General features: G+C 33.5%; 11 protein-coding genes across 11 annotated transcripts, besides 3 other annotated features; 8 read left to right on the top strand and 3 right to left on the bottom strand.

Annotated features, from left to right (window-relative positions):
• Positions 1 to 129: 129 nt before the first annotated feature.
• Positions 130 to 12,802: a mobile genetic element.
• On the bottom strand, positions 682 to 924 carry TVAGG3_0791290 (uncharacterized protein; the record flags this gene model as incomplete). Its single annotated transcript, XM_001302622.2, has 1 exon — positions 682 to 924. The coding sequence occupies one exon, from the start codon at positions 922 to 924 to the stop codon at positions 682 to 684; it is 243 nt and encodes an 80-aa protein (XP_001302623.2).
• TVAGG3_0791300 (His-Me finger endonucleases family) lies at positions 7,906 to 8,610 on the bottom strand (the record flags this gene model as incomplete). The annotated part of the gene is made up of 1 exon (XM_051246907.1): positions 7,906 to 8,610. The coding sequence occupies one exon, from the start codon at positions 8,608 to 8,610 to the stop codon at positions 7,906 to 7,908; it is 705 nt and encodes a 234-aa protein (XP_051082382.1).
• Positions 8,711 to 9,341, top strand: TVAGG3_0791310 (uncharacterized protein; the record flags this gene model as incomplete). The annotated part of the gene is made up of 1 exon (XM_051246908.1): positions 8,711 to 9,341. A coding segment is annotated over one exon (631 nt), but the record flags the coding sequence as incomplete, so codon positions are not given.
• Positions 10,508 to 11,239, top strand: TVAGG3_0791320 (uncharacterized protein; the record flags this gene model as incomplete). The annotated part of the gene is made up of 1 exon (XM_051246909.1): positions 10,508 to 11,239. One exon carries the CDS (start codon positions 10,508 to 10,510, stop codon positions 11,237 to 11,239), a length of 732 nt encoding a protein of 243 aa, XP_051082384.1.
• TVAGG3_0791330 (uncharacterized protein) lies at positions 12,010 to 12,252 on the top strand (the record flags this gene model as incomplete). The annotated part of the gene is made up of 1 exon (XM_001302621.1): positions 12,010 to 12,252. The coding sequence occupies one exon, from the start codon at positions 12,010 to 12,012 to the stop codon at positions 12,250 to 12,252; it is 243 nt and encodes an 80-aa protein (XP_001302622.1).
• On the top strand, positions 12,300 to 12,620 carry TVAGG3_0791340 (uncharacterized protein; the record flags this gene model as incomplete). The annotated part of the gene is made up of 1 exon (XM_001302620.1): positions 12,300 to 12,620. The coding sequence occupies one exon, from the start codon at positions 12,300 to 12,302 to the stop codon at positions 12,618 to 12,620; it is 321 nt and encodes a 106-aa protein (XP_001302621.1).
• Positions 12,803 to 13,979: 1,177 nt separating the features above from the next.
• Positions 13,980 to 14,820: a mobile genetic element.
• Positions 14,821 to 15,138: 318 nt separating this feature from the next.
• On the bottom strand, positions 15,139 to 16,540 carry TVAGG3_0791360 (glycosyltransferase family 31 protein family; the record flags this gene model as incomplete). Its single annotated transcript, XM_001302619.1, has 1 exon — positions 15,203 to 16,282. The coding sequence occupies one exon, from the start codon at positions 16,280 to 16,282 to the stop codon at positions 15,203 to 15,205; it is 1,080 nt and encodes a 359-aa protein (XP_001302620.1).
• Positions 16,541 to 16,694: 154 nt separating this feature from the next.
• Positions 16,695 to 20,711: part of a mobile genetic element that runs on past the window's edge.
• TVAGG3_0791380 (protein of unknown function, DUF4106 family) lies at positions 17,327 to 17,617 on the top strand (the record flags this gene model as incomplete). The annotated part of the gene is made up of 1 exon (XM_051246910.1): positions 17,327 to 17,617. A coding segment is annotated over one exon (291 nt), but the record flags the coding sequence as incomplete, so codon positions are not given.
• Positions 17,903 to 18,534, top strand: TVAGG3_0791390 (protein of unknown function, DUF4106 family; the record flags this gene model as incomplete). Its single annotated transcript, XM_051246911.1, has 1 exon — positions 17,903 to 18,534. A coding segment is annotated over one exon (632 nt), but the record flags the coding sequence as incomplete, so codon positions are not given.
• Positions 18,606 to 18,815, top strand: TVAGG3_0791400 (protein of unknown function, DUF4106 family; the record flags this gene model as incomplete). Its single annotated transcript, XM_051246912.1, has 1 exon — positions 18,606 to 18,815. One exon carries the CDS (start codon positions 18,606 to 18,608, stop codon positions 18,813 to 18,815), a length of 210 nt encoding a protein of 69 aa, XP_051082387.1.
• TVAGG3_0791410 (protein of unknown function, DUF4106 family) lies at positions 19,382 to 20,239 on the top strand (the record flags this gene model as incomplete). The annotated part of the gene is made up of 1 exon (XM_051246913.1): positions 19,382 to 20,239. A coding segment is annotated over one exon (858 nt), but the record flags the coding sequence as incomplete, so codon positions are not given.

Consider the following 20,711-nt stretch of genomic DNA (forward strand, 5'->3'; position numbering starts at 1 on the left):
TGCGTGCCAGATAAGATTGGGTGAAAGCGCCCAATATCTTACTGCTGTTTCTGGCCCGGCATGCTCTAATCGCGTCTTGGTGAAATGATTTTCTTTGAAGTATCTGCGTACTTCTCTATAAGATACATCAGTTAGTATGAATATCATGGGTACGGAGGCACTGCGCGCCTCCTTACCCATTATATGTGAATTTGATACTTTACAAAACCGTTAACGTATATTTTACAACACAAACGATAACACTAACTTAACCTTAAATATTTACAAAGCCGCCAACCACTTCACCTCACTAATGTAAAAAATAAACGTTCTCACTTACAAAAGTATTGCAACTCCTCCCATTGCTGTGCTTCACATAACAGCTCATAATCTTCTGACTCACTTTCTTCTTCATATAGGTCAAAATCACTGTCAAAATAAATGTATGTAAGTTTTGACAAAGCTAATGAAACACGCTTACCGTTTGTATCATATGCTTGTATAAACTTTCCATTATGCTTGTAATCATAAACGCTCAAACTAACTTTACCTTTTCTCCCTCGTATCTGATAGAATGTATTTTCACGAGGAACGAAGAACAAATTCTTGAACTCATGACCGTTGTAGTTTGTTATCTCAATAGTTTTCGTCGTATTACATCCAAATAAAAATTTTCAGTAAAAATAAAACTAATGAAATATTTTATTCCTCACTGTCGTCTGCTTTCTCCAACTCTTCTAGCTTCTTCTTAAGTTCAGCAATGTTGTCCTCATGAAGTTTAATCTTTCTCAAAATTCCTTCTCTATCTAATGGTTGCTTTATCTTTCTAAACTGAACTCTACCATCCTTCATAGTATGAATGTAAAAACCTTCTGGAACCGCTCCTGATTTAATGTATTCTACCAAAAACTTTTGTTTCATTGCTTCAGTGACTTTATTTGTCATTTTACTCTAAGGTGAAGCTAGCACAGCGATAATGGATTTTATGACTTTTTAGTATTTCATGCAATCTTAACAGATAGCCTTACAAGTACTTCCAGTGTCCCTAGCTGTCCCTCCTTTTTATATAACTCCATAACATTTATAATCTCGCGAAACTTAACAGGTAGCATAACAGATTAAAATCAGATGAGGTTTTGAACCAAAATTTCTAAGCAACGTTGTCAAGGATTTTGAGGAACTAGGGACAGAGTGTGGCAAAGTCCAAGATTTAATTTATCTTCATCTGTTTCATCAGCTATCTCATCTAATATGCCAATATTTTATTCATAACTCGTGGCAAACTCACTAACTTTCATTATGTTCATCTGCATGCTTCATCTGATAGAAAGTATGACTTTCATTAACTCTGTGAGATAATGAAAACTACTAGGGACAGAGACCATGGCAAAGTTTATGACTTTCATTATTTCCAGAACTTAATGAAAACTACTAGGGACAGAGACCATGGCAAAGTTCATGATTTAATTTATTCTCTCACTAACAACAAACACAAACTCCAACACTAACATCAAGTACTAACTTCAGCACAAATGACAAACACTAACAACAAACACAAACTCCAACACTAACATCAAGTACTAACTTCAGCACAAATGACAAACACTAACAACAAACACAAACTCCAACACTAACGACAAAAATAAATGTCCTCACTTCTTAACAAAGTAATATGTGCTTCTTAACCACCATAGCTCAAACGTTTCTTTTCAAACATCGATTGAAACTTATTTTGAGCCATTGGCTTTAGTCTCTTTTTCTTCAAATACGCCAAGAAATCTTCTTCACATCTTTTCACTTCATAGCCTTCTTTAAACTCCTCCTTGTTAAGTTCTATGAAATCCTTTATATCATTCTTTGTTGCAATGGCTTCTTCACGAACGACATCGTGAACTATTTCATCATTGCATTCATGTATGACCTCCTCACTGTTCTCATGAACTATTTCAACACTGTTCTCATGAACGACCTCCTTACTGTCTTTCATAAGCGTTTCAAAGTCTCCTTTACTCATTACTTCAATCTCATGCTGTTCACAGTAGTACTTAAACTCACTGTATATGTCTTTGTTGTATGTTATATTGCTTCCCATGTACTCCATGAATTTTTCAAGCACTTCCTCATAATTCACTGTTTCTTTCTTTCCACGACCTTCTAATATCATACTTGCTTCGTAAATATAACTTCTTGCAGAACCGTCTCGCTTTCTACTTCTCTTCACAAATTCTCTCATCTTGCCACCAAATACATTTGAACTACATGCAAAGAATTCATTCTCCTTCACAAATTCTTTATATCTTCTGTAGCACTCTGTACAATTCCATCCGGATACAAACTTTTCATAGAACTCCTCATAAAACATTTGGTAAGGTGTTTTGTTCATTTCGATGAGTTCTTGTTTAGCCCCGGTGAATGGTATCTTCCTTACATCAAATTCACTTAAATCTTTCTTCATGAAGTACGTCAGTAAGTTTGAATAAAACTCTTCATTAAAGCTTTCAATGAGATTTGAGAAATATTCGTAATTTCCTTTGTATCTGCTGCTTACGTCAATGACAACAAATCTTCTGTCGTCTTTGTCAATCTTTACTGAGTTGAAGTTGTTAGATATCATGATGATATTACAAACATTCTCTATCTTTCTTACTGGCTGACACTTCTGATTTAAGTCCAACTGAGTCTCTGTTACTATTGACTTTAGTGCGTCGTGGTTCATGACCTTAGACGTATCGCATGAGCTTAGTTCATTGCATACGATGAGCTTCATGTTCTCAATAGCAGCATTGAATCTACCAACCACATTCTCTATTGCCGTTATATTATTGTTGGCGTACTTGCTAATGAGCTCGCATAGAACATTACTAAGTACATTCTTACCAGTTCCTTGCTTTCCTGTTAACAAAAGTACTGTTCCAGTCTTTCCACAAGGATTTTGAACGATGTAGGCGAACCAGTTCAAAACATACTCATAAAGCTCTTCATCCTCATTACATATGACATCGTGAACATGTTTCAAATATCCTTCAATAACGCTTTCATCTACTTCATTCAGTACCTCATACTCATATCCTCTGAAATAGCTGTAAATGTCATCTCTTTCGTCAAAGAATCTCATGCCTGACTTCATAAGATAGTTCTTGTTCTGACCCGCTTCATAAATCATCAGTGCGTTCACATCCTTCTCTTCAATACGTCCTACATAAACACTCTTCATGAGCTTATTGAATTCCTTGCTATCTACTGACACAAGTGTTGTTGTGTCTCGTATTCCATCATAATCTTTCACTAGATATGTCATACGTGCTCCGTCAATAACGACAACACATCTTCTTAAGTCATTTATAACACTAGCTATGTCAATACCTTCTTCACTCATGTACTTATTTCTCTCCTCAAGTCCTTTAGTGTGAAAGTGTCTCTAAGTTCTATTTCAAGCAATTCATTTACACATCCTTTGCAATACTTCTCTATAAAATATTTCTGTCGTTCTTTACTAAGTTTCTTAACAGCTCTGAAGAACCATGTGTTTTGACTCAAACATCCTTCACAACTTCTCTCATTCATTCCTAGTTCTTTCATGTCATTATCTTCAACCTCTATGGTCTCATTGACTAAGGTCAAAGGGTTCTTAGTCATTGCTGGTCTTATCTGAAACAATGTTTGTGCAACAGGTTTAACTAGTTCAGCAACGTCCTTCCTTAATATGAATAGCTGTTTCCACTCATCTTTGCTAACAGTTCTTTCATAACCACTGACAGTAATGATTTCATTTGCTGACTTTAGACACTTATGTTCTATCATTTGTATTGCTTTTGTGTAAGGCTTTCGTGAGCATAGGTTGTATATGTCATTCCTGCAATGTTCATTCATGCCAATAGTACTAAATCCTTTCTTTGCTGTTGAGTGCATAATATCCATTAGTTCCTGTGTTCGTATTGCTGTCTCATAAAATACAACAAGACCTTTGTCATCTATGACGTACTTACCGAAAACATTGCTTATATTCTTTAACCATGAAATAACATCTTCATTCATGCTGTCAAACATGAAGTAAGGTCTTACATACTCTTCACTTATAAGATACTCCACAAAATACTTGTTAAGCTCTATGTCCTCGTGAGCGATTTCATTAGGTTTGATATTAGTTCCTTTTGTCATTGCTGTCATGTACTTCACTCTCATAGTTCCTTTCAATAGCGTTACGATGAAATCATGACAAAGCATTACGATGAAATCTTGACAAAGCATTACGATGAAATCTTGACAAAGTGTTTACGTTTAGTTTCGATGCAGTTTGACAAAACATTTACGAAGAAGTTTTGACAAAACATTTACGTTTAGTTTCGATGCAGTTCGACAAAACATTTACGAAGAAATCATGACAAAACATTTACGTTTAGTTTCGATGCAGTTTGACAAAACATTTACGAAGAAGTTTTGACAAAGCATTTACGAAGAAGTCATGACAAAACATATACGAAGAAGTCTTGACAAAGTGTTTACGAAGAAGTCTTGACAAAGTGTTTACGAAGAAGTTTATACAAAGTGTTTACGTTTAGTTTCGATGCAGTTTGACAAAATATTTACGTTTAGTTTCGATGCAGTTTGACAAAACATTTACGAAGAAGTCATGACAAAACATATACGAAGAAGTCTTGACAAAGTGTTTACGAAGAAGTCTTGACAAAGTGTTTACGAAGAAGTTTATACAAAGTGTTTACGTTTAGTTTCGATGCAGTTTGACAAAACATTTATGTTTAGTTTCGATGCAGTTTGACAAAACATTTACGAAGAACTCATGACAAAGTGTTTACGTTTAGTTTCGATGCAGTTTGACAAAACATTTACGAAGATGTTTATACAAAACATTTACGACGAAGTCATGACAAAACATTTACGAAGAACTCATGACAAAGTGTTTACGTTTAGTTTCGATGCAGTTTGACAAAACATTTACGAAGAACTCATGACAAAGTGTTTACGTTTAGTTTCGATGCAGTTTGACAAAACATTTACTAAGATGTTTATACAAAACATTTACGACGAAGTCATGACAAAACATTTACGAAGAACTCATGACAAAGTGTTTACGTTTAGTTTCGATGCAGTTTGACAAAACATTTACGAAGAACTCATGACAAAGTGTTTACGTTTAGTTTCGATGCAGTTTGACAAAACATTTACGAAGAAGTTTATACAAAACATTTACGACGAAGTCATGACAAAACATTTACGAAGAACTCATGACAAAGTGTTTACGTTTAGTTTCGATGCAGTTTGACAAAACATTTACGAAGAACTCATGACAAAGTGTTTACGTTTAGTTTCGATGCAGTTTGACAAAACATTTACTAAGATGTTTATACAAAACATTTACGACGAAGTCATGACAAAACATTTACGAAGAACTCATGACAAAGTGTTTACGTTTAGTTTCGATGCAGTTTGACAAAACATTTACGAAGAACTCATGACAAAGTGTTTACGTTTAGTTTCGATGCAGTTTGACAAAACATTTACGAAGATGTTTTGACAAAGTGTTTATGTTTAGTTTCGATGCAGTTTGACAAAACATTTACGAAGAACTCATGACAAAGTGTTTATGTTTAGTTTCGATGCAGTTTGACAAAACATTTACGAAGAAGTTTATACAAAACATTTACGACGAAGTCATGACAAAACATTTACGAAGAACTCATGACAAAGTGTTTACGTTTAGTTTCGATGCAGTTTGACAAAACATTTACGAAGAACTCATGACAAAGTGTTTATGTTTAGTTTCGATGCAGTTTGACAAAACATTTACGAAGAACTCATGACAAAGTGTTTACGTTTAGTTTCGATGCAGTTTGACAAAACATATACGATGAAATCATGACAAAGCATTTACGAAGAAGTTTTGACAAAACATATACGAAGAAGTCATGACAAAACATATACGAAGAAGTCTTGACAAAGTGTTTACGAAGAAGTCTTGACAAAGTGTTTACGAAGAAGTTTATACAAAGTGTTTACGTTTAGTTTCGATGCAGTTTGACAAAACATTTACGAAGAACTCATGACAAAGTGTTTATGTTTAGTTTCGATGCAGTTTGACAAAACATTTACGAAGAACTCATGACAAAGTGTTTACGTTTAGTTTCGATGCAGTTTGACAAAACATATACGATGAAATCATGACAAAGCATTTACGAAGAAGTTTTGACAAAACATATACGAAGAAGTCATGACAAAACATATACGAAGAAGTCTTGACAAAGTGTTTACGAAGAAGTCTTGACAAAGTGTTTACGAAGAAGTTTATACAAAGTGTTTACGTTTAGTTTCGATGCAGTTTGACAAAACATTTACGAAGAAGTTTTGACAAAACATATACGACGAAGTTTTGACAAAACATTTACGATGAAATCTTGACAAAGTCATAACAAAACATTTACGAAGAAGTCATGACAAAACATTTACGAAGAAATCATGACAAAGCATTTACGTTTAGTTTCGATACAGTTTGACAAAACATATACGATGAAATCATGACAAAGCATTTACGAAGAAGTTTTGACAAAGCATTTACGAAGAAGTCATGACAAAACATATACGAAGAAGTCTTGACAAAGTGTTTACGAAGAAGTCTTGACAAAGTGTTTACGAAGAAGTCTTGACAAAGTGTTTACGAAGAAGTTTATACAAAGTGTTTACGTTTAGTTTCGATGCAGTTTGACAAAACATTTACGAAGAAGTTTATACAAAACATATACGACGAAGTTTTGACAAAACATTTACGATGAAATCTTGACAAAGTCATAACAAAACATTTACGAAGAAGTCATGACAAAACATTTACGAAGAAATCATGACAAAGCATTTACGTTTAGTTTCGATACAGTTTGACAAAACATATACGATGAAATCATGACAAAGCATTTACGAAGAAGTTTTGACAAAACATATACGAAGAAGTCATGACAAAGTGTTTACGAAGAAGTCTTGACAAAGTGTTTACGAAGAAGTTTATACAAAGTGTTTACGTTTAGTTTCGATGCAGTTTGACAAAACATTTACGAAGAAGTTTTGACAAAACATATACGACGAAGTTTTGACAAAACATTTACGATGAAATCTTGACAAAGTCATAACAAAACATTTACGAAGAAGTCATGACAAAACATTTACGAAGAAATCATGACAAAGCATTTACGTTTAGTTTCGATACAGTTTGACAAAACATATACGATGAAATCATGACAAAGCATTTACGAAGAAGTTTTGACAAAGCATTTACGAAGAAGTCATGACAAAACATATACGAAGAAGTCTTGACAAAGTGTTTACGAAGAAGTCTTGACAAAGTGTTTACGAAGAAGTTTATACAAAGTGTTTACGTTTAGTTTCGATGCAGTTTGACAAAACATTTACGAAGAAGTTTATACAAAACATTTACGACGAAGTCATGACAAAACATTTACGAAGAACTCATGACAAAGTGTTTACGTTTAGTTTCGATGCAGTTTGACAAAACATTTACGAAGATGTTTTGACAAAGTGTTTATGTTTAGTTTCGATGCAGTTTGACAAAACATTTACGACGAAGTCATAACAAAACATTTACGATGAAATCTTGACAAAGTCATAACAAAACATTTACGAAGAAGTCTTGACGAAGTCATGACAAAACATTTACGTTTAGTTTCGATGCAGTTTGACAAAACATTTACGAAGAAGTTTTGATAAAACATTTACGAAGAAGTCTTGACGAAGTGTTTTACGCTCATTTTGACACGTTCATTAGTGTTTGAAGCAAGTTGAAGAATGTCGACAGTTAGAAAGTTGCTCGGTTCTATATGAAGTTAGTGTCTATGTTATACAGTAATGTTAGTCATGAATGTTTGTCCTAAGTGTTGGCGTTAGTGTTGAAAAATAATGTTTGTCCTACATGAAGCCGTACAAGCGTTTGAATTTGTTTATGAATAAAATTACACTCTTGTTTTCTGTATCTATCATACAAACATAAGCAGCACCTGTTTTTGTAAAGTTTATATGAAGTTTTCGATAGTTAGGACCTGTATAATAATAGAATGCGTCTTCATTCTCAACATAGTAGTAGAACTCAAACGAATGCTTACCATAATCTGTTATTTCAACAGCTTCGTCAGATATTTCATCAACGAACTCATAAACTATATCGCCATACTTGCTTTTATTTCTATTGTTTTCAGATCTAGAACACCAACGAAGGTTTGAGATTCTGTTGTCCGTTCTATCATGATTTATATGGTCTATTTCTTTCAAATTGTTTGGATTTTCAATCCACTGTTCTGCAATAATTTTATGCTTTAAATGCATTTTGTTGTTTAAACTAAGCACAATATAACCATAATTATTTAAGCATTCACTCATAATATGTTTGTCTTTCTTTCGACGAATAGTAAAAGGATATGTCGTACAAATCTCATAATCTTCATGATTTCTCAATGTTTCCCATTGAGTTTGTTCCCCACTAACGTTCTCATTGACGTCTTCAATATCTTCTTCCTCACTGAACTCGTCAATATTTTCACTAGCTCCTTCTGTAATGTTTTCATCGGCATTGTCATTGACTTCTTCTGTAATGTTAGATGTTGTTGTTTCGCTCATGTTCTTTCACTAATGTTAAAAAGTTATGTTGTACGAATTTTGAACAGAATTTAGAGCAGTTATGAAACAATGAAGTATTTTTACGCTATTGAAAGGAACTATGAGAGTGAAGTACATGACAGCAATGACAAAAGGAACTAATATCAAACCTAATGAAATCGCTCACGAGGACATAGAGCTTAACAAGTATTTTGTGGAGTATCTTATAAGTGAAGAGTATGTAAGACCTTACTTCATGTTTGACAGCATGAATGAGGATGTTATTTCATGGTTAAAGAATATAAGCAATGTTTTCGGTAAGTACGTCATAGATGACAAAGGTCTTGTTGTATTTTATGAGACAGCAATACGAACACAGGAACTAATGGATATTATGCACTCAACAGCAAAGAAAGGATTTAGTACTATTGGCATGAATGAACATTGCAGGAATGACATATACAACCTATGCTCACGAAAGCCTTACACAAAAGCAATACAAATGATAGAACATAAGTGTCTAAGGTCAGCAAATGAAATCATTACTGTCAGTGGTTATGAAAGAACTGTTAGCAAAGATGAGTGGAAACAGCTATTCATATTAAGGAAGGACGTTGCTGAACTAGTTAAACCTGTTGCACAAACATTGTTTCAGATAAGACCAGCAATGACTAAGAACCCTTTGACCTTAGTCAATGAGACCATAGAGGTTGAAGATAATGACATGAAAGAACTAGGAATGAATGAGAGAAGTTGTGAAGGATGTTTGAGTCAAAACACATGGTTCTTCAGAGCTGTTAAGAAACTTAGTAAAGAACGACAGAAATATTTTATAGAGAAGTATTGCAAAGGATGTGTAAATGAATTGCTTGAAATAGAACTTAGAGACACTTTCACACTAAAGGACTTGAGGAGAAATAAGTACATGAGTGAAGAAGGTATTGACATAGCTAGTGTTATAAATGACTTAAGAAGATGTGTTGTCGTTATTGACGGAGCACGTATGACATATCTAGTGAAAGATTATGATGGAATACGAGACACAACAACACTTGTGTCAGTAGATAGCAAGGAATTCAATAAGCTCATGAAGAGTGTTTATGTAGGACGTATTGAAGAGAAGGATGTGAACGCACTGATGATTTATGAAGCGGGTCAGAACAAGAACTATCTTATGAAGTCAGGCATGAGATTCTTTGACGAAAGAGATGACATTTACAGCTATTTCAGAGGATATGAGTATGAGGTACTGAATGAAGTAGATGAAAGCGTTATTGAAGGATATTTGAAACATGTTCACGATGTCATATGTAATGAGGATGAAGAGCTTTATGAGTATGTTTTGAACTGGTTCGCCTACATCGTTCAAAATCCTTGTGGAAAGACTGGAACAGTACTTTTGTTAACAGGAAAGCAAGGAACTGGTAAGAATGTACTTAGTAATGTTCTATGCGAGCTCATTAGCAAGTACGCCAACAATAATATAACGGCAATAGAGAATGTGGTTGGTAGATTCAATGCTGCTATTGAGAACATGAAGCTCATCGTATGCAATGAACTAAGCTCATGCGATACGTCTAAGGTCATGAACCACGACGCACTAAAGTCAATAGTAACAGAGACTCAGTTGGACTTAAATCAGAAGTGTCAGCCAGTAAGAAAGATAGAGAATGTTTGTAATATCATCATGATATCTAACAACTTCAACTCAGTAAAGATTGACAAAGACGACAGAAGATTTGTTGTCATTGACGTAAGCAGCAGATACAAAGGAAATTACGAATATTTCTCAAATCTCATTGAAAGCTTTAATGAAGAGTTTTATTCAAACTTACTGACGTACTTCATGAAGAAAGATTTAAGTGAATTTGATGTAAGGAAGATACCATTCACCGGGGCTAAACAAGAACTCATCGAAATGAACAAAACACCTTACCAAATGTTTTATGAGGAGTTCTATGAAAAGTTTGTATCCGGATGGAATTGTACAGAGTGCTACAGAAGATATAAAGAATTTGTGAAGGAGAATGAATTCTTTGCATGTAGTTCAAATGTATTTGGTGGCAAGATGAGAGAATTTGTGAAGAGAAGTAGAAAGCGAGACGGTTCTGCAAGAAGTTATATTTACGAAGCAAGTATGATATTAGAAGGTCGTGGAAAGAAAGAAACAGTGAATTATGAGGAAGTGCTTGAAAAATTCATGGAGTACATGGGAAGCAATATAACATACAACAAAGACATATACAGTGAGTTTAAGTACTACTGTGAACAGCATGAGATTGAAGTAATGAGTAAAGGAGACTTTGAAACGCTTATGAAAGACAGTAAGGAGGTCGTTCATGAGAACAGTGTTGAAATAGTTCATGAGAACAGTGAGGAGGTCATACATGAATGCAATGATGAAATAGTTCACGATGTCGTTCGTGAAGAAGCCATTGCAACAAAGAATGATATAAAGGATTTCATAGAACTTAACAAGGAGGAGTTTAAAGAAGGCTATGAAGTGAAAAGATGTGAAGAAGATTTCTTGGCGTATTTGAAGAAAAAGAGACTAAAGCCAATGGCTCAAAATAAGTTTCAATCGATGTTTGAAAAGAAACGTTTGAGCTATGGTGGTGTAAGAAGCACATATTACTTTGTTAAGAAGTGAGGACATTTATTTTTGTCGTTAGTGTTGGAGTTTGTGTTTGTTGTTAGTGTTTGTCATTTGTGCTGAAGTTAGTACTTGATGTTAGTGTTGGAGTTTGTGTTTGTTGTTAGTGTTTGTCATTTGTGCTGAAGTTAGTACTTGATGTTAGTGTTGGAGTTTGTGTTTGTTGTTAGCGTTTGTCATTTGTGCTGAAGTTAGTACTTGATGTTAGTGTTGGAGTTTGTGTTTGTTGTTAGTGAGAGAATAAATTAAATCATGAACTTTGCCATGGTCTCTGTCCCTAGTAGTTTTCATTAAGTTCTGGAAATAATGAAAGTCATAAACTTTGCCATGGTCTCTGTCCCTAGTAGTTTTCATTATCTCACAGAGTTAATGAAAGTCATACTTTCTATCAGATGAAGCATGCAGATGAACATAATGAAAGTTAGTGAGTTTGCCACGAGTTATGAATAAAATATTGGCATATTAGATGAGATAGCTGATGAAACAGATGAAGATAAATTAAATCTTGGACTTTGCCACACTCTGTCCCTAGTTCCTCAAAATCCTTGACAACGTTGCTTAGAAATTTTGGTTCAAAACCTCATCTGATTTTAATCTGTTATGCTACCTGTTAAGTTTCGCGAGATTATAAATGTTATGGAGTTATATAAAAAGGAGGGACAGCTAGGGACACTGGAAGTACTTGTAAGGCTATCTGTTAAGATTGCATGAAATACTAAAAAGTCATAAAATCCATTATCGCTGTGCTAGCTTCACCTTAGAGTAAAATGACAAATAAAGTCACTGAAGCAATGAAACAAAAGTTTTTGGTAGAATACATTAAATCAGGAGCGGTTCCAGAAGGTTTTTACATTCATACTATGAAGGATGGTAGAGTTCAGTTTAGAAAGATAAAGCAACCATTAGATAGAGAAGGAATTTTGAGAAAGATTAAACTTCATGAGGACAACATTGCTGAACTTAAGAAGAAGCTAGAAGAGTTGGAGAAAGCAGACGACAGTGAGGAATAAAATATTTCATTAGTTTTATTTTTACTGAAAATTTTTATTTGGATGTAATGACGAAAACTATTGAGATAACAAACTACAACGGTCATGAGTTCAAGAATTTGTTCTTCGTTCCTCGTGAAAATACATTCTATCAGATACGAGGGAGAAAAGGTAAAGTTAGTTTGAGCGTTTATGATTACAAGCATAATGGAAAGTTTATACAAGCATATGATACAAACGGTAAGCGTGTTTCATTAGCTTTGTCAAAACTTACATACATTTATTTTGACAGTGATTTTGACCTATATGAAGAAGAAAGTGAGTCAGAAGATTATGAGCTGTTATGTGAAGCACAGCAATGGGAGGAGTTGCAATACTTTTGTAAGTGAGAACGTTTATTTTTTACATTAGTGAGGTGAAGTGGTTGGCGGCTTTGTAAATATTTAAGGTTAAGTTAGTGTTATCGTTTGTGTTGTAAAATATACGTTAACGGTTTTGTAAAGTGTCGAATTCACATATAATGGATAAGGAGGCGCGCAGTGCCTCCGTACCCATGATAGTCATACTAACTACATCAATTTGTTGTAATTTCAAACGTTTCCATTGTTTTGTTTGACCACAGAGAAAGGCCCAGTGGTCATGTATCACAGCAAGAGCTTTGATTTGGTCGTAGGGATTGACCCTACGACCTTTCTTGCCTTTAGGCAATGGGATATTCTGTAAGCTAAATTGATTTTGTAAAAAAGATTTTGAAACATCTAAATATTTGAAATCATTTGATTGAAGGGTTGGGGCGATGGGAACATGGGTGCAAGCTTCTTCCCATGTCATTTTACCTTCTTCAATCTGATTGGAAATACCAATTAGGTAAATTCGATCGACATACCCTTTGTAAGGATTCATTCGAATGAAGTACGTTAACAATCAAAATATTCTATAAGTGTCTAGTATGGAATTCAAAAGAATAAAGAAAATGGTAACGTAAATAAACGTATTATGAAATAATTTATAATTAAAATGAAAAAAAGAAAAAATAATAAGTAAAGTGACTGGAAATGAAAATGAAAATCAGTGTACAGTTTTATTTTTTTCTCGCTGTGAAACGTATTCGGTCTTTTTTTTAAAAATTAATTTTTTGTTAGAGATAAGAGCTGACACTTGGTAGACAACTTCTTTATGTATAGAAAATTCTATCTTGCCTTTTATTTTTTTCTCGCTGTGAAACGTATTCGGTCTTTTTTTTAAAAATTAATTTTTTGTTAGAGATAAGAGCTAAAACTCGGTAAACAACTTCTTTATGTCTAGAAAATTCTATCTTGCCTTTTATTTTTTTCTCGCTGTGAAACGTATTCGGTCTTTTTTTTAAAAATTAATTTTTTGTTAGAGATAAGAGCTAAAACTCGGTAAACAACTTCTTTATGTCTAGAAAATTCTATCTTGCCTTTTATTTTTTTCTCGCTGTGAAACGTATTCGGTCTTTTTTTTAAAAATTAATTTTTTGTTAGAGATAAGAGCTAAAACTCGGTAAACAACTTCTTTATGTCTAGAAAATTCTATCTTGCCTTTTATTTTTTTCTCGCTGTGAAACGTATTCGGTCTTTTTTTTAAAAATTAATTTTTTGTTAGAGATAAGAGCTAAAACTCGGTAAACAACTTCTTTATGTCTAGAAAATTCTATCTTGCCTTTTATTTTTTTCTCGCTGTGAAACGTATTCGGTCTTTTTTTTAAAAATTAATTTTTTGTTAGAGATAAGAGCTAAAACTCGGTAAACAACTTCTTTATGTATAGAAAATTCTATCTTGCCTTTTATTTTTTTCTCGCTGTGAAACGTATTCGGTCTTTTTTTTAAAAATTAATTTTTTGTTAGAGATAAGAGCTAAAACTCGGTAAACAACTTCTTTATGTCTAGAAAATTCTATCTTGCCTTTTATTTTTTTCTCGCTGTGAAACGTATTCGGTCTTTTTTTTAAAAATTAATTTTTTGTTAGAGATAAGAGCTAAAACTTTGCAGACAACTCCCCCATGTCTAGCAAATTTAACATTCGTCTCCCATTTTTATATATTTGGTTTAGAATGTTCGAAAATGCGTAATATGGTCATTAATATTAATTGAAAAAAACCTTGAATTAATTCAATCTGATCTCACAAAATATTTTAAATTACAAACTTTGTAGTTTGAATAGATAATCAGTATTAAACTCAAATAACTAGTTTATTTTTGAATAAAAATTATTTGAATTTATTCAATTTTGTGAATTTTCCTTCAAAAATCAAGTTTAAATATCTTATTTGCCATCTAATTATAAATACAATGAAACATATTCGAAATTGAAAAGAATGACTTTTTCTGTTCTTTCAATCATTCAATTTGAATTTTGCAATATTGGATTTCTCATTAAATAGCTATTAAAAACAACAAGCAATTTAACTTACATTCAAATTTATTTGTGTTATATTCAATCTTCTCAAAACTTATAATTTTCGGCTATAGCATGATTATATGCTATATAATATAATAAACCTATAATAGTATCATTCTTTCAATTATTTGAAGAGAAAACCGAAAAAATCTATTTTCGGTCTATAACAAAAGAATAAACATTTTCGTATTTTTGAATTTTTCACCCACCTTGTTCATTCATAACATCACATTACACAATTAATAACATGCTTGTATGATTGTACTCTTCATGGAACTGTATTGTTCTATTGATATCATGTATATTTGATTTGAGAATTTAAAGAATATTGATCTAGTATGAGAGCAGATAGCCAAAATAATAAACTAGTTTTAGTATTGAATATCTAAGACCTTTAGGACGATTTCCTACATAATCAATTTGTTGATCAGATTGATTAAGAATAAATCCCTATATTCAGAAGGAAATTTCTTAAAAATTAATCAATTTCAGTACAAATACAAACAAATTTATTAAGAATCAAACAATATCCATATAAAAAATAAAAATATTAATTAGGATCATAATCAAAATACTTCACATCAATGTGCCTTTTGTTTATATAAGGCACTGGCGAAGGACATTGAATGGAGAAGTGATAAGCATCATTAGAAAATTTTTCTAAAATAATTTCATTGGATTTGCCATTACAATGATAATATACAGTTACATTACAGTTGTATCTCTGTCTATAATATTTTGGCGCTTCTATATTATCGGGAACTGGGTTTTCTATTGAAAAACAACTTTCATTTTGAAGTTTGTCATTGTAGAAAGCATATCCGAATGCGAAATTAACTATTTCATCATCAAATGGAACTTTAATAACTTGTGTTGAAAAATTATCCCAATAAACAGTCTTATTCGCAAATATTGATGAAGAAGAACGCCAAAGTCTTTGAACATCTTCATCTATTATATGATGGAATGAAATACGTGGGAATCCTACTGGAAAAGTTTTTAGAATGCCCAGTTCTGCAATAAGCGTATAAGGAGATTCAGCATTTGATTGTCCAGGCCAAGCTAATAGATAATTTTCTATTGGACCAATGATGCTGTCAATAAAGGTCGCAAGTTTCATATCACTTGGAAACTTATGAGATACAAATGCAGTTGTAAGTAATGAGTTTTTCTCACTTATTAGTTTGAGAAGCTCTTTAGTAACAACGATACCACCTCCACCATTTATGAAAACATGATTACTTGTTCTTTTCGGATTATAAAATTTTTCTATTTCGATATAAGATCCATATACACATCCAAATGCATATGGACCATTTAAAACTTCTGAATTAATTTGTGATATCAATGATTGCGGAAAAAAGTATGTATCATCGTCTAAAAAAACGTAAATCTTTTTATTTGGATTCTTTTCGTATGCATATTTATAAGATACTGTATGTAAAGCTTGTGCATGATTCCATCCGTTATCATTTGTGGTTCCAATTAAGCATGGCTGACTTATTGGAATAATATTTAAGTGTAGATTCGAATTTCCGATATTTTTTTGAAGGTAGCCGTATGTTTCATTATCAAGTGATTGCATGTATACATCTATTTCTGGAATATTTTGCATCCATGTTTGAGTCATTTTTGTAATTCGATCAATTGCGAACTTATTGCTTGTCCAAACGTTAAACGAAACATCGTTGAGTGTAATGTTGTTAAATATATCGCATATTAGAAACATTACATTCATAAGTAACTAACAAATCTTTTCACAAAAAATTTTATGCCAAGATTTAATCATAGTTATCATTATATCTTGATTTTAACAAAAATGCAAGAATGCGTACACTATTTACTTACGTAATACATATTTGTGGAATTTGAATTATGAGCATATGGTATCATCATGGCATATATAACATACCATATATGCCTTTCGAGTCAAATTTATAGCACTAACAAAAGAAGGACTAAATCATTCACACACTGAATAAACACTAATTTATTAGACAAATGAGTTCAAAAATTCATGAAGAACGTATTTTCGCACACTCAAAAAAAAAAAAAAAAAAAAAAAAGGTAGTGGGGCCTCCAGGCACTTCGTGCCCTCTAGCCCTGAGGATGTTTGGTATAATGAAGTTTTTTTTTTTCTTGGGATGGCCTTCCGGGCACCTCGTGCCCTCTAGCCCATAAAAAGTTTAGTATAAATGAAGTTTTTATTCGGAAAACCTTCTTCTGGGTCGAAAACATTATATAATGTGTCACTTTTCACAAATTATATATGTTTTCATGTTTTGTCAAGACTTCTTCGTAAATGTTTTGTCAAGACTTCTTCGTAAAATCAGACAAAAATATATTTTAGGGTAGAAGGTTAGATCTAACCTCTTTTCTAACCTCTTTTCTACCCTCTTGAATTTGTCATGATTTCATCGTAAATGTTTTGTCAAGACTTCTTCATCGTAATGAGTGTAAAGGACCCAAAAATAAAGTTTAGGTGAAGAGGTGAGATCTCACCTGTTTTTTCACCTCTTTTTTCACCTCTTGAATTTTCATGATTTCCCCTTATAGAATGAGATAAGACGGTTATTTTACAAAACTGACAACACTTTGACCGAGTAGTTTTTTGTGCTGAACAAAAAGTGTCATATAAACATCTGTCAAAAACCGCTTTTTAACTTCACTTAAAATGCCACGTAAGCTACGTAAGAATATACGTAAGAGGAAGAGAGCATTGAAACATCCAATAGTAAAACTGACACCACAACAACAGTTGCAACAACAAATTATGAATGACCCCACTATGTTGCAACAAATGTCAAGCAACCCTATGCTTTTAAACCGAGTTATAGGTGCACAGAGTGGAGGTTTAAGAGCGGCACTTTTAGCGAAAATGGCAGGCTATGGTGGAGCTGCAGACGGAACAGCTTATAACCCTCAAAGTCAAATGAATTTGAGTTCACTCAAAAATCAAATAACAGATGTCAAAAAGTCAAACATAGACATACAGAAACAAATAAGTGAAAACGAAAAGAAACTAGAATATGACAGACACACAAAGAAACTCAATGAGTTAAACGTAGAGAAAAAGAAGAAAGAAGAACAACTGAAAGAACTAAGTACAGAGGAATATGCGAAAAAAGTGTCAGAAAAAGCAGCAGAAGTAGCAAAAATGGAACAAGATGTTATAAATTTGAAAAACCATACTACTCAATATAAAGTACTGAAAGATGAAGAAATAAAACAAAAAGCCCTGAAGACATATATGGATAGCGATGAGTATAAAAAAGAAGTTGAAGCAAATGTAAAGGCAGAAAAACTTTTACAGTTGCAAAACCAAACCGTACAGTATGAAAACTTAGCACAAGAAAGTAAAAATAACGACGCGGCTATGCAAAAGGCAATGAAAAGCGCAGAATATATAAAAGCTAACAATGACTGGTTAGATGCCCAAGCCAACGCTAAAGCAGCCCAGCTTATAGGGTCAATAAGGACAAAAATACAAGCGGATGAAGACAGTTCAAATGAAGCTTTAACAAATGCTGACTTTAAGAACGCCTTCGAAGCTCTTCATAGTAAGGTGAAACTAGTGAACGACTTCTCATCTGGAAAGAAACTGAAGTCTGAAGGTTTCGACAAAGAGTTAAGAGAAGTAGCACAAAATATGACGAAAATAACAGATGCAGCAACGAGACAGGCAGTTCAAAGTGCCTATGACGCCGTTAGAGCAACTGTTGTGGAAAGTCAAGAAAAAGAGTTACAACAGACCAAAACAGACCTAGTAAATGCTTTCTTAAAAACGAAAAGTCAGGTAGGACATTATGCTGCAGATGGAACATATGTGCCAGCTGGTGGAACTTATATACCAGCTGGTGGAACTTATATACTAGCTAGTGGAACTTATATACCACCAAACCCTCCAAGAGAAGCACCTGCACCAGGACTACCTAAAACATTTACATCGTCACATGGACACAGACACAGGCATGCACCAAAACCAACACAACAACCAACAGTTCAAAATCCAGCACCACAACCAACAGTTCAAAATCCAGCACCACAACCAACAGTTCAAAACACTGCACAGCAAACAACAGTTCAAAACCCTGCACAACAACAACCACAAACAGAGCAAGGACATAAAAGAAGTAGAGAACAAGGAAACCAAGAATTCTTAAAAATGCTTAAGGAAGATTATGGTTACCCAGATACTCTTGACTTTAGTGACAGATATAAAGAAGCTATTAGAAAGTTCAAGGAAGGAAATACTGACCCGAACCTATTTAGCTTTATGGTTCAGCACCAAATGGGATATAATTTCAAACCTGGAAAATACAAGCTCGCTAAGGGATATGATTTAATAGCATATCATCCAAATGACATGACTGAATTTACTCCGAGATATTTGGTGTCAGAGCTAAATGATAATTCAACTCTCTTCATGAAACGCGTAAAAAATAGAGACGGAACGAAAGAAGAAAGGTTTATGAGTCCGGATGACTTAGATAGGGAACTTTTTAAAAACGGTCTCGGAATATATGAAATGCCAGCAGATGAGGTACAAGAAACTCCACAGGAAGAAGTTCAGATACAACCAGACATGGAAGAAATAGTTCAGCAACAACAGCTAGAAGAGCCAGAAGGAAACGAACAAGTCCCTCCTTTGGAAACTAACTTCACAGAACTAGATGAAGATTTGGAACAGCCGAAAAATCTTGACCCTCAACAAGAGTATGCGGAGAATATGGAATCTTTCCAAGAGTCTAAGAAAAATTCGGCTGACATAGTAGAAGAATATCGAAAAATGTTCGCCGACATACAAAAGACTCCAACATCAGATGAAAATATTCAGCATAGAATGGAAGAACTGAAAGAAAATGTACGCAAATACAACAATCCTTTTTACTTACGACCATATAACGTTCAATCTTTGGCTGAACTCGGTGAAAATAAAAGGTTAAATTTCAACAAAACATATAGAAATGAAACATTGTTTAAAGTTCATTCAGAACCTAACCAATATGGAAACAAACCTACTTTTGTTTCTGCAGACTATGGAACTACAATGAGATGGGGTCATAAAGCTAATCCGGATAGGTGGTTCATAAACTTACAACCACAATTCCAAGAAGTTGTAGACGCAATGGAAGTGAATGGTGAACCAGATATAGCTGGTATTTTCAGCGCGGCTTTAATGCCATTGAAAGATATGAAACATGCAGATATTTTGAACCAGTATGAAATGAACATGGCTGATGGAAATATAACACCTGACGTTCTAGAACATTTATCTCAAAGAACTACACAGAACCATAGAGATGGTATATTTGGTGAAGAGTTTAGAAAGAAAGTTAGGGAGAGAGAAGGAAGAGAACCTATTGTACATGACCTTGCAAACGAAAGTTTACAAAATGTCATAAAAACTTACTTTGCAGACAATGAACCGAGAAGGGATGAATATTTAAGAAAACTCAAATGGACAGTACCAAATGAAATGTTAGTATTGAAAAACATGTTCCTTGACAAAATAAAACCAACTACAGAAATAAATGACGCAAGACTGAAACATTGGGTAAAAGCTTTCCCATTCACAAAAGATATTATTGGTAACATGGAAAGAAAACCAGAATGGCTACAAAAACATATATTTGGAAACGAGCATATTCCATATGGACAAGCTCTATTTGAAGAGCTTGAACCGGAAACTCAGGAAAGAGTCATGCAAACAATAAGCGAAGACTCAAATACAAACTATGACAAAATCTTTCTAGGATATAGGTTACCTGAGATGGGCGACCAGAGCCCAAAGGCAAAAAGGACATGGGAAATTTACAACATACTAGGTGAACATGAGGCAAAGATGCAACAACTTGAAGCAGAGGGCAAGTTACCAAAAGCGACACCAAAGAAGAAGAGTAGAACAAAGTGAAAATAGTGAAGAAGTAACTTCATCTAGTGAAAGTAGTGGCAATGAAGGAAAAAGAAGAGTTAAAAACTCAGTCAGGAAGAAAGTAAAGCTTGGTACGAGTGGGTTCTATTATGATATATAATATCCCAACTATTCTATATTTTTA

Source organism: Trichomonas vaginalis, chromosome VI, assembly GCF_026262505.1.
Source record: "Trichomonas vaginalis G3 chromosome VI, whole genome shotgun sequence".
NCBI lineage: Eukaryota > Parabasalia > Trichomonadida > Trichomonadidae > Trichomonas > Trichomonas vaginalis.